This window comes from Neodiprion fabricii, chromosome 1 (genome assembly GCF_021155785.1).
Source record: "Neodiprion fabricii isolate iyNeoFabr1 chromosome 1, iyNeoFabr1.1, whole genome shotgun sequence".
NCBI lineage: Eukaryota > Metazoa > Arthropoda > Insecta > Hymenoptera > Diprionidae > Neodiprion > Neodiprion fabricii.
In genome coordinates, this window is record NC_060239.1 from 25123563 (window position 1) to 25137546 (window position 13984).

The 13984-nt window shown below is 46.2% G+C and overlaps 1 protein-coding gene across 1 annotated transcript in view; it reads right to left on the reverse strand.

Annotated features, from left to right (window-relative positions):
* The window catches only part of LOC124182070, a 38426-nt gene extending 25159 nt beyond the window's left edge, over nt 1-13267 (reverse strand). Inside the window, exon 1 of the mRNA XM_046568868.1 lies at nt 11626-13267. Within this exon, the coding sequence (XP_046424824.1) occupies nt 11626-12604 (979 nt within the window). The 5' untranslated portion in view covers nt 12605-13267. The remainder of the gene's footprint in view (nt 1-11625) is intronic.
* Between the last annotated feature and the right edge of the window lie 717 nt (nt 13268-13984).

A 13984-nucleotide genomic window follows, 5' to 3' on the forward strand; every position in this document is an offset into this window, starting at 1 on the left:
ATTTGTAGAAAATACTCCTCCGAATAAAATGAACCATCGTAGATTGGATTTGCAATGATCGAGTATCGATATACATACGGTTTTGTTTATAACTATAAAATTTCCTACATCGTATTTTCAAACAACCGAATCTTCGAAGCTTCCGAATCCAGGTCGATAAACGCTCAACATACTATCCTGTAATAAAATAACCGAACCATATCAAATTTCAGCTCAGCAGCCTTGTCGAAAATTGGGATCACGCCGTCATGTAAAATCAGACAAAAACCACGAGTTAACGGAGGGAGAAATCTAGGAGTATATTCGTTTCACGTGGAATCGTAATTGCAAGAGGCTGTATCGCAAGCACGGATCTACTACCAGGTATCTATAATATCTACGAAACCTTACACCCTCAAAATTACCGGGTGTAATATTAATTTGTCAGTAATGCGGGGTACAAGGTATACTATACTGCAGGGCGTTTAATGCGATGGGATATTGATCCCGGTCTCGGAGCTCGGCACAATGCGGCAGGTCTCAGCGGAAACAAACGAGGATCGAGAAGCGCTGACGTGAAAATGAGCTTTCAGTCGGGAGAAGCGAAGGGTAGGAGAGAGGCAGGGGAGGGCGAAGGGGGGCAAACGGGAACACAGCAGCGGGAAGGAGAGGCTCGCCATCACGGGAAATCGGGCGGAAAATAGGAATCCCGGGGCGCCGCCGGTGACAAATGGTCGATCCCGTCGAGTCCCACTCTCCCATTTTGCAGGGTTGTATTCGCGCGTGGGGCAGTTTCACGGAAAACGCTCGACACAGGCGCCGATCTCCGTCCCCGAAGACGAGATTGGCGAGGTTTCGTAATCGCGGATTTGCACGGGATAAAGTTCAGGGTTTCACCGAGCGTATCGGGTTAAACTTGCGCACACGATCAGCCTTTTACGGAGCACGCAATACCCGCGATCCGCAACGCCTCATTACGGCGCATGTGGCTCGGCGATGATCGCCGGGTCGGTATATCGGCAAATATTGATCAAACCTCAGCCGGTGCAATCAGCCCTGCAGGAGCAATTCACCTCAGGATCATAACCGCGGCTGAACGAGAGGCTAATTGCTTTTTAATTTCGCACCATTGTCCGATTACGTAATCGAGTCCGCGGGTTTCGCTCGTCGATCTTCATTTGTCAGTACGTATATTCGCAGTGTTTCTGTACGTGTACCTAATTGCAATGACAGATATTCCGAGGTCACGATCCAGTTACGCAGCTCGGATGAATTTTTCGCGATGTACGGACGTTGTAGAGCGTTTACGACGGATGCCGGATGGAAACAATGGTTCTTCGTGCGAGGAAAATTTCGAAAATATTTTTGATAACTTTTAAATTTATGAGAGGTTATCGTTACTGAACGTGTTACGAAAGATACCTCGTGGAACGAAATTACTGTTCGACAGCGAATTGATCGGAATGCGGGCTATGGATTAAAAACGTCAGCCGAACGAGTGAACGGGGAAAAGTTGTTCAAGTGTGTGGAAAAAACATTTGATAACTCGGGACGTAAAAAACGTTGACGATAATAAGCTGTGGGGCATGGCGAGCGGTAACATTGACAGACACCGTAGAGTGTCAATCTCCCTGACAAGCAGCAGCTTCCTTGTAAACGACGAACTAAAATAACGTAGATTTGATGAAGAAGAGGAGAGAGTATCAGGGGCTTCATTAGGATAATCTTACAAGCTCGTTTCAGAGTTCATCTTTCGACTGACTCTTAACGAAAACCGGACGCGGCCGCGTTGCAGCACGATCGAGAGCCTCCCGGTTTAATTAAAAATTACCTACATACCCAAGCGGGCTTGAGCAGCGCGGAGAGAGCGAGAGAGAGTGAAAGAGAGTAAGAAGCAACGGATCGGCAAAAGACGGGCGCTTTGAGAAAGAGGAGATGATGATCGTCCGGGCTACCGAAACACACCGGAACCTGGCCCGTCCACCTAAATCCAGGGTCGAGCCCAAGATAATAAAGCTACTAGAACGACGGGCGTGCATAACGTGGCCGTGGCATATCCAATGCATATACTTATAGGTGCACATATGTACGTATAACGTACACACACAAGGGTGCACATGTTATATACGTCTGGTGGAGGGAACGAAGTGGACTAAGAAGAAGAAGAAGAAGAAGAAAGGAAGCGTGGTACATAACGCGGCCTATACCTGCAAAGCAAGTGATCCCTGCACTCTCTTACACGGGTGATGGTGTGCAGGGAGGCAGGTTGAAAGGACGAGTGTTGGTACCCATAGGAACCACAGCTGCCGGTACAAGCAACGAAAAGGTAAGTATGTACTGGCGGCCTTTGTCGGCTCCAAGTTAACCTCGTGATTAATAGATTCTCATAGTTTTTACGCGCGCGAACGTCGAAATGTCGAGAAGGAGAAAAATACTAATTTTAGTCAAGTACGGATGTGTTCGCGTGTAGAAAGGCGGGCGGTCTTCGAGTGTGTGCGTGTTACACGCACGCTCTTGATTGCACGGACACACGGAGGAGTCCACCTTACGGGAATTAGCTCGAACTTGGAGAGAATTATGAACAATATTTACGTCCTAGCATAACCGTAAGCCGGGGCACCGCAGTCCTACCTGCTGTATAAGCTATAATACTCTCTATACGTATACCTGTATACATACATGTATATATATATATAGAAGCTACCGAGCGGTTGTTGGGAAATATTATATACACACTAATGAATAAGACTAGTTCTTAATGAGGTGAATTCGAGAAAAGACGATAAATTTTCTCCGCAGCCCCGAACGGTGCGTGCACGCGTGTGTGCGTACGTCGTATAATACGAACGCACCGCGTGTGCACAGAGTGCAGGGGATTATAAAAGGGTGTACAAAATGTTCAAGACTCGACCCGTAGACGATTAGAATTATAAAAGCGGTCGAAAGGCAAACTACTTTAAATACGAGGTGTACTACTGCTACTTGTGTGAAATTCAAATATGGCGTCGCTTGCGCCTTCTGTGGAAGTACGATTCGATGTGTGATCTATACACGCGGCGTATATACGTACGCTTGCGGCGTGTAATACGACCGCGAAACCGAGCGACGTGCTAATGACTACGGAATCGATTAGAGGCTATAACCGTCATTCTCGAGACTCGACCACACGGAGGCTCGGTATCATCGGAGGGGGATAGTAAAACATTAAAACGCCAATTTTAGTCCGCCTCGGCTTAATGGTGGCCTTATCTTTTGTCGCTGTTCAATACGCGTTGGTATCTAATTACCCACCCTTCATTCCCGTACACGGCGATACGTTGTCTTATGGCTATTTAATAATTCGACGGTAAAGACGCGCGGCGTGGAAGGTCTATTTACGAATATGTTCGAAGTAATGTCACTCCTGAGAGGCAATCATGGATATGGATACGCGTGTAAATATAGCCTTGGGTCGGGATACGGTGTTTTACCGCGCGACGAGACCGTACCGGGTAAAGAATATTCATTTCATAGAAACCATCTTTTTATCATAAATTTCAAGCGATATTCCTGCAACGTTCAATTATAGATCGTATTCGCTGATATACAACGCATACTTTACTTCGTTCCTTGGTACATACCTACCTTTTTTCGGTTCGGGCGTAATTTTCAACCGCGAGTACGGGTTTGCTCCAATTATATTAGGTGCCACCTTGTTTCAAGCACTGTAAACTTAATAAAACGAATAGCACGCGCGATGAACACATTCGGTACAGCGATAACGAAGAAAATCGTCTATCCGCGATGCAAAAGAACGATTCAAGTGTCGAAGAACGATCGGTTGTAAACGCAGTGAATCGAATTTGAGAGTCTGAGCGACACTGGTTGGGGTAATAAATCATCCCGCAGCCCCACCTTGTCCTAATTTGTTACCTAATGTTCATTTGGCTGAAGTAGCATCGTGACTTCCGTGAGTCTGCTAATTGGCTGTTGTAGTTATACGACGTTGAGCAGGTATGAGCGGGAAATGTGTTTGCATACAAACGGTACCGCGAAGTGGGCATCGAGGAAAGAGACGTCGAAGGCGTGAGCGATACAATTACCGCTGCAACTTATTCGTGATTTATCAAATGGTTAACTGCACCTGGTTGGCGGAGAAGCGGAGGTTTCTACTCTCTGTGTTCGGACGGGGTAGCGATGGGTTCGCACTGCGGGAGCGTTAAAGAGAAGTAAAACGGTGGATGCACGGTGAGGAGAAGCAAACGGGAGAGGAAGAAACGCCCGCGGAATAGAGCCATAAACCTTTAGTGTTCGCTATTGCTATTGTTTCGGTTTGAGTTTTAAACTTCCGTTTGAGAGACGAGACGGTGCTCGAGGACGACGGCGAGGTTCAAACCCGCAGGAACGCGGTTCGATTTTGGTAGAAGACAAAACTACGAAGAAAAAAAGGAAAGCAACGGCTACTAGACACCGACGCTCACCGTGCCTGTATATCAAACTCATTCGAGATGCATCCCCTCCAGCCCGTGTCTACTTCTACAGCGTACAATATATTTCTCCGGTCTTTTCTTTTTCTCATGCAAATCCAAAGGGGATAGTCATCTCGCCACGAGTTTATGGCGGTGCTAATTGCTCGCTGGAAAGAAAGGTGGTAGAATATATGTATATAAGAAGTGAAAAAAAGCTCAAGCAGAGAGAGAGAGAGAGAGAGAGAGAAAAGAGAGAAAGAGAAAAACTGAAAGAAGGACGACAAAAACAAAGAATGAATAAAGGAAAATATACAGGCGTACGTACATTCACGCCTTCTCGCTGTATAATATTGAAATTGTAAAACCACGGCGATACGATACGATGCGATGCGATCTCATTTTCTCGAGGTGCGACTTCCTACGACTTGCATGGTGCAAGCCCGTTCCCTAACCATTCAATCTCTCTCACCCAACACCTTTTTACCACTTCCCATACCTCTCGACGCCATGTGCTACACTTAACATTGAAAACGTTTTTTCTTTTACCTGCTGATAGGTACTCGAACCGTTGCACGAATCCGCGGACAGCGATAAAATCAGACGATTGAATTTACACGAGAAAACTCAAACCATACTCCTTTCCGCTTTTGCCGATTCTCTCTCTCTCTCTCATTCGCTAGACATAGAAGCAGTAGGTTATATTGCGCGAAATAATTCTCAATTAGTTGCAAATCGTGGGCACTAAGTCGTATTTATGTCTCAGCCACCGCGTGGATTTATATTGGACATGGGGCCGAGATTTATGAGAGTAATTCGTCTCACTTTATCTCACGGTCCGTCCAATCATTCCCTCTCTCTCCCCGAGCTTCCCCCCTTACCGCCAGCGGCACCAAACACAGCATCCCTTCGGGGGCCACGTGACGATTGACTAACGTTGACGCCGTCGACAAATGCTCCACCTCTGTGGGGAAGGGATCATGGGAAACCCTTGACAACAAATAGAAATAAATTTAACCCAGATTATTCTACTGCTGGGGGACGATCGGCCGGATGACAGAATTTCAGTCGATCTTCTCTTGTACAGTCGAGACGCGAACTGCAGGGGTCTAAATTGACCTCAGATACTGCGATTCGACTTTTCGATTAGCCCTAATTGGATGGGAGTGAACTTAGCGTAGGTGCGTGTAAGTCTACTTTGCACACATTTCGATCGATCATGGATCATTGCTGATTTATCAGTTTTTTGTTCAAAGTTTATTTTCATCAAAAATGGAATGCCCACCTGCTTGTGACAAAGTTTTGGTTAACGATAGCATGTAGAAGCTGAGCAGTAATTTGTATTCGTAGCATAACTTACGATTTCCTCGATTACCGAACTTGTTGAGTAAGCCAAAGTAGCCCAAATTTGGTACGCATCTTTCGGAAGCTAAATTCTGAATTCGTGCGCTTTTCGATGTTCTATTTAACTCGCGCTTTCGTTATTTCTCATTTTTTACACCCCGAATACGGTAATCCACGAAAGATTTTGGTACCTCGACTCGCGAACGTTTTTCAAAACGAACGAAGACTCGTCTTTGTGAATCGACGCGTGAGTTTGCCTTAGCTTTTTTAAAAACGACTTCCGAATCTATTTGAATAACGATCTTTGGTTAGCCTCAACCGACGTTGATCGAGCAAACATATTTGTTTTCAACGGATCGATCTAATCGATTCTAAGTATAAAGAGAACCCGGGGAATTCCATCGGCAGTCGTCAATCCACCTGACTAATTTATGTAAAACGGTGGACCGAACCTTATCGACGCGTCAAGTATTCGCGCAGAGATGTCACTGCAATATCCATATACGCGGGGATAATTATATTCGCGCAAGACAAGAAGCTGCAGCTTATATGCTTCGGACGGCGACGTCTGATGAGCTACTGTCGTTGTTTTACGGTGCATTAGGCACGCCCCGAAGATATCGAAGCCCAGACGGAAGATTCCCATCTCCGGGTGTTGGGTTCCATGAATAACCGGCGAGGCTGTATGGGTACAAGATCCGTTTCTACAGGTATTTTTACGTATGTATAACACTGGAAGTGAAGAGAGAGGAGAAAGAGAGGGACGGCATTGCTGCATTTTTATTTCATCTCATCCACACGGCGTTTAAGCCGTTATGGTCATACGTTTATAATGCTATCAGGATCGAACCGAACCGTCTTTGGAACGTGAAAAATTCAATATAACTCGAGCAATTAAAAATAATCGAGTTTGTCGCGGTACGTTTAGCTGGGCTTTTGTTTTTGTCGACTATATTGCAGCAACCTTACCGAATACGAACGTCGATTCGTCAGTCTGGGATGAAACCAGCTGCGCCCTTAATCGCGACAACCCTTCACATTTACGACTTTTCGCACGTAGCGAACGTGCTTTGGTTCGAAAATGTGAATGAGAAAGGAAGAACAGATCTGTTTACACCGGAGTAGATCGCAATGTGTTGCGCAAAAAATGAGTAAAGCGTTTGCGGTAAAGCGTATAGCGGAATGTGGCCAGGCGAGACAAAAGACTATTTACTCGATACTCGAGGATTAGACGGTATTTAGTTTTTCTACATTGGTCGAACTTGAGGTCACACGGCCGCGGTTCGATCGCCTTGGTATCAGCTGTGCTTGGCAATTGAAACTGCAACAAACCCACCGTAAGTCCCGGTGGGTGGAATAAGGTCGGAGTGAAGTTCGACGAACCTTCGGTCGTTACTTTTTATAGTCCAAAATAAAATAGGTTACAAACGTGTACAAACTTTACAGTCGATCAGTTTTAGGTATATGGGCCGTGCTTTGGTGCTAAGTACAATTAACAAAACGGAGTCATTTTACTACCTGTCGTAAGAATTCGAGTTAAAGGAAATATGGATCATAGACTTTTTAGGACTTGAACTTGATTATTGGCAGATCTAGTATGAGGATATTTTTTCTGTAGTGGCCGATCTCGTTATGCAGAAATCACTTTTTGCCCACACTTCAGATAAATGCAGTAGTTACTTTCTGTTGAAACGCTTAATACGTTATTCAAATTACATCACTGCGAATACGGTGAATGAACCTTCCTTTGACCGATACTTAGTTCTAAATATTCTTACGAACAGATTAAATTTTCTTCAACTTATACGTAGGAACGGACAAGTTTCGGAGTTTTCTATTCCTAAATGAATGGCTTTTCGAAGATTCGTTAATTTCAACACCATTGAAGCCTAGGGGTTCCCTAACCAATATTCACGTCTCATGTTAACAATCCTTGCGTCGTGGTGGGCCCGAAATTGGACCCTTTTTGAAACTGACCAAGCCCGTACGTCCCCATTGAGAGACACATGGCGTCGTATGAAAGAAGTACGCAAGGATCGCACTTGTTTGTTGAAAAACAACCCAAGTCCCAAAACAGCGGGGGATCGTCGTAAAATAAAAGAAGGGAAAAAGTGAGAGAGAGGGAGAGAGAGAGAGAGAGAGAGAGAGAGACACGGTAGTAGGGCGGATCACGTTGGTGTTTTGTTTGGGCGGCAAACTGTCACAACATAGGAAGAAGAAGCAGCGGCCCTCCGAAGTGCAGGGAGGGCCTGGCACTCAAAGGGATTAAGGAGCGGTTGGCATTTGTCTTGCTGGTGGCTCCTTCGGTCGCTCGAGTGCTTTCGTAATTCATGTCATTTTTGGCCCCTCATTCCGTTTTCATACACGGTCAAGTATTTCGCAATTTCATATTAACTCAGTCACTATTTCCTGAAGAAGTTTTTTTAATATGTTTTTTTTTTTTTTTTATACTCGCCATAACTTCATTTACTCAAAAATTTTATTTGCCACAGAATGCATTGAAAATTTTTTTTTCCGCGATACACGATTCATCACTCTTATCACCATCCTGAATAAAAGGGAAGCGTTTTTTATTTTACACATTTTTTTGTAGGCTTCGAATATTTTAAATTCATCGTGAAAAAATACTGAATATCGAAATGGTTGAAAACGAGTTTTATAATCAGATTTCCGAATCTTCAAGTTGACAGAGATCATTAATTGAAGTTGAAAATACTCCGTTTCATTTTTGGCAAGAACTTTGTCGATAATTTCTCCAAGTTTTTTCACCTCAAATACCACTATCGACAACATCATATTTGAACTATGGCAGAAAATTTACTCTCTACAAGTGTAAAAGATGTACTGAATTGTAGGATCGAAAAATTATGTCAAAGATACATATTTCCTGATCATTTGCGTGAGTAGGTATAACTACAGAAAGAAGAGTAACAGGATTCATGTGTGTTGTTTGTTCGAAGACTCGAAAATATCATAAACTCTTTTTATTTCAGATGTTTCGTAATCGTTGTCAACTGTTTCTACATGAAAACGTAAATTTCATGTTTGTAGTGCTTAGGGAAAATATAAAGTAGCAAATAATTTCTTTCCTGCCATGTCATTGCACACGGATGTAACTCTTGGAATAAATCAGGTACGCCAAAGATTAAAGAACGAACGGCCGAGTTCGCATACAAAATACTACATCCACGAACGGCTATACTTTCCCGGAACAATTCAGATTCCGTAACGTGATCCGTGCAGATAATGTGAGAGCAATCAATTTTCTCAAAAGAAAGGTAAAAACGGTAAGGGGAGATGAATAGAATCTCCTCGGAAGATAATAGAAGAGAAAATCTCGACATAAAAGAGGTACTAAAATTTTTGTCAACCGGCGTAACTTTGCCGTGTTTTCTTGCTTTGAGATTTCTTCAGTAGCACTCTCTCTTTCTGTCTTTCGTTGCAGGAGAGCCGTTTGTGAAGCGAACAAACTACGGATGAATGGAAACGAGTTAGGTACCGGGCTAATGGCTGGAATATCCTCGAACAGAACACGACGGGCTGTAACAAACGTTGTATTTCGCGATGTAACGAACGACGCGACAAGTTGCTACCATAAATTTTTTAAGGAAATAATTATTATTCCACGTATTTATCCGCGAATACAAGGGTTTATATTTCAAAACGGACTCCTTTGTCTGGCTATGTTAGTCGGCGGATGAATCGATGTCCGCAAATCGATATCCTCGGACCGGTATTCGATGAGGGAGAGTTCACCAGGTTCGATAGGGACAGAGAAGACACAGAATTGTGTAGGAGCGGTGCACCGGCACCGGATAAGAATGCCGTCCGGCGTAAGTATAGATACCATAATAATCAGAAGTAAATTGCAGAGGCGTGAGGCTACCGTGCTGGCCCCTGCGCATCGGGCATCCCATAATCTAATTTGAATCCTGGGAGCGAAAGGGTGAACGGAGCGCCGAGTCTATATGCGTGGATCCTTCGTCCGATGGGGCACGTAGGCTTCCAATAACATTACTCGATCCACCGGACAATACGATTTAATGTAATTCGTAATTTATGTCGGATACCGGGACGAAGCGGCGCGCTCAATCACGTGCTTACCGATCGCCGATGCCGCAATCTTAAGCGTTGGTTATCACTTTTTTCCACCGATACTTCGTCCCGCCGTACAGCTATCAGGGTGGGTTAAAGAACGAAAGTATGTCTGTCAAATAACTCGCGAGAAGGGTAGAGGGACGTTGATCAATTTGGAATCGGGGAGTATTCGACGAGCTGAGGATATATCGCGACTAGCGGCGAAGGGGGGAAAAAGAATGAGTCGTTGAAAGGAGAGGCCGCTAAGAGATGCGATGTGTGTACACGAGAACAACCAAGTGGAGAGCAACCGTTCGAGGGAAGTGCGGAGTGAACCGAATTTTAGGCCTACGCAAGACTACCGCATCGGAGCAAATGGGGTGGGGAAGAAAGGGACAGGGATACCTACGTTTACGAGGCGGAGTACGCGTGTGTTACGCGTAAACGGTGCGGTACCCAGCTTATGACGGACGTGCCTAAGGGCAATTCATTATTATCAGCATATGTCGCCTAATTTGCATACGTGGGCAGGAACCCGACTCGGCACGCAACACCTTGAAACCCACCTACCGACTCCACTGCACTTCGGTTCACTTCCGACGGCAACGGCACAAGCAGTAGCAGTCTGTGAAATGTGGTAACAATGAAAATTCGCCTTTCTTTCATGCCAACAAAAACCCGCGATCCGCGTGCGTACGTTACGTCCGTCTTGCGCATTTCCCATTGAATTGAAAGGGGAGTCTCACTTCTTGTTGGTAATGGTGCTGTTGGTGGTTTTGCTGCTGCTGCTGTTGGTGCTGCTGGTGCACCGAAGGTGCAAGATAGGTGGATACCTGGAACCAACGGACGTACGCCAAAGGCAAGCGCCACTTTGCAGAGTAAACAGGACGTGATAAAATTCGCGAGTAAATGGGAAAAATTGGCGCGATGTTAAATTGCCGACCCTGGAGGCAAACCGAGGAATATACGCTCGGCTCTGTCTTTCTCCCGGACTTGCAACGTCGAGGTGCAGAGATAACAAAGCGAGGATCGGGAATGCCGAGTCCATCGGCACTTTAAAAATCAACCGCTCAGTTCGCACTCGCCGACAAAACTTTACCGTTTCGTTTTGAAAAAAACACCGTTTTCTTAATCCTACGATGCACAGAACGAGGGTTCCGAGCCTCGATCTGCAGCTCGTGTTTGTCGAGGTGCAAAGATCGTAAAATCCAGTTCTCTGCAAGAGGGCACTGGTCGGTGCATCGGTCTAATGGTAAATTATCTAAAAGCGGGATTAAAATTACTAAAGCCCCATTACGATCGCTGTAAAAATAAAATTTTACTGCTCTTAAGGAACTGTGAACCTGAGAACCTCGTGATCATTCATTGTTTATTAGAAGGGGGCCCGAGCGGCAAATTGGTTTACGACGTCTCTTTCATTTTGCGAAAACGTACTATTTCTTCGCTAGTAAAATCGACTGGTATTTACTTGGGCGGTACAACGCTCGGAGGCCTGACGTCAGTCGGTTCCGTTCCGAGAAAAATGTATATCCGATCGCTAAACCAAACTAAAAAGTACACAACGGATTCCGTTTTTTGTTTTCATTTTTTTTTTTTTTTTATTTCTCATTCCCTCAATTTTATTTTCTACACCAAGCACAAGTCAACCGGTGACTCTGGGAAGTGTCGCGAGCCGCTGGTGTGACCTCGGCTTCGATAAAATCTCACTTTCCGATCGCCGAAAGGCGGGCCTGAATTTTCCTTGAATGAAAAGTAGAACGGAACGAAAATGTCTAATCACCTTGACTGTGCTCGCCGGCGTCGAAAGTTTTGCTCGTCATTTGAAAGAGGGCGTCCAAAGGACTCCCTTGACCGGGACTCCGTTTGCTGTTCTGACCACCCTGGGAGTTGTGCTGCTGTGGGATTTTCCTCTTAAACTGTTGCATGTGGTGGTGAAGCCCGGGATGCATGCCGTGGTGGAGGGCGTGATGATGGTGGGTGAGAGGATCCGGACTTCCGGAATCTGAAACGGAGCTCCTGCCGGATGACGAGGAGCTACTCAGCGGAGGTTCGCTCATGGATCCGGACATCGACGCGAGGGACATTCCGACGAGGGAGAGATCTCTGGGTCCGGAGTGATGATGGTGGTGATGGTGGCCGAGGTGGGAGTGATTCGACTCGACCGTGTCCCACGGCCTGACGATTTTCGCCTTGGGTCGATGCGACAGGATGTCCAGGATGCTGAAGGACTTGACCCCGCGTTCGTTGGCGTCCCGTTCCCGTTCGTCCTCCTCGTCGGACTGCTGAATCTGTACCATCTTCAGCTTCTTCAGAGGCTTGAAGTAGTCGTCGGGCCCTCCCGTCGTCGGGGTAACGATCCGGTCGTTATCCCTGAGCGTCGTCGTCACGTCCCGTTCGAGGACGCGACTCTCGGCGAGTCTCGCTTTCGCCGACATCCCGTAGTCCGCGTCCCTCGAGTATCTCTCGTCGTCCTCGATCTCGTCCTGGTAACTCCTGGGGCTCAGCCGTTCGCTGTAGTCCTCCCTCGAGGCGCTGTACCGTTCCTCGTCCTCGTTCGTAGCGGCGACTACGAGGGGCAACGGACTCGGACACCCGACCGAGATCTCGTCATCGTCGTCCTGGACCTCGACCCTCCTCGGCGGACTCCGGGAGGGGCTTCTTCGGTGCGCGGGAGAGCCGAGACACCCGGATTTGCGTCCACCGGAGGTCATCGTCGACGGTGACATCGTGCACGTCTCCGTCATCTCGGTGCTGCACATCCCACCCTCCGATTATCGGAGCCCCGAGCGATATTCCCTTCTTCCTTCTACCTCGCGAGGAACGGTTTGCCAAACACAGTTAATCGATCGACGGATCTACATCCGCGGTCACTGTCATGCGAGTTATGCGGTAATTCACCACACTGACACGTCGATTAACCTAGCACTGTTTATTCGCCGGATCTAATTTACCTTTCGCCGTCTCGCCGCGTCACTGACCATTCAACACTTGCTTCTACGTACGTGTCAAAGTCGTCCCACCCAGTCAACCGGCGTGCAATGTTCACGGTTATCGACAACGACTATCACTGAAACATTCACGGTTCTCGGTGCGAAGTCAAGTCGCGTTTAAGCGGAATCTCGATCATTGACACTTTAACAGACCATATACGTATAGCTCGCTGATTCACCGAGTAACGATCTCGAGTTCCCGCATGGCGGATTTATTCGTTATTATCGTTATTATCATTACGTTCACACGCCGCGTAAACCTCGAGGGGAATCATCGATGCTTCAACCTCGCAGCCATTTCGACGATCGGCCCAACGACTGGGTAGAAACGCGAAAAACTTTTGCCCCGCGACGTCGCAACTTTCGAGTCGATCTACGAGTTTAACCGTAAGGAAACGCGGCACTGCCCTCGTGCGTTGGTGCAGCGCTCAAAGCCAGTGGACTCCGAATGATTCGAAGGTTCTCGGGCGGTATTTCCACTTGGAGTCGATGTGGGAGGGAGGCGGCAGAGATCAAAGCTCCTAATAGAGGGCAGGGTCTCTCTTGGTGGGCGTTTACTACGGAGGCACGGCCCACCAATCGGAGCCGCCAACAACCCCTCGGCAAAATGACGCTGTTCCATTGGAATTTTTACGAGATGTACTTAACGTCAAGCTGCTGAAACCGGGAGCGAAATGGTGCGACAGGAGCTTTTCGATTTAGTACGTTCTACGTTTCTCTTTAAAAACCTACCGAAACTCGGCTCTTTTACACGGGGTTGGAATTTTTTAAATTCGGAAAGGATCAAGTTTCCCTCGCAAAAATATCGACGAACAAACAATTTTATGCCAATTTGCGAGGAAAGAATCAATTGTCGTATGCGCGTGTCAACTTCAATCAGAAATTGATTATCAGGCTATTTCTCGTATATAAGAAACGATAAGGTTTCCGATAAGTTTTTGCGCACGGATTTAATCGAAGGAAATTCAATTTGTCTGTAAGAAACAAAAAACTGCCAAGACAAAATTCTTGGTCAATTGGTTCTTGGATTATAAATACAATCTCAACGACTTACAATATCGATAAAAATTTCAAAACGAACCCTGCTAACCTATTGAAACGTTTAATTGCGTAAAACTTAATCGAGCAAGAGTTAAATTCGTGCATTTG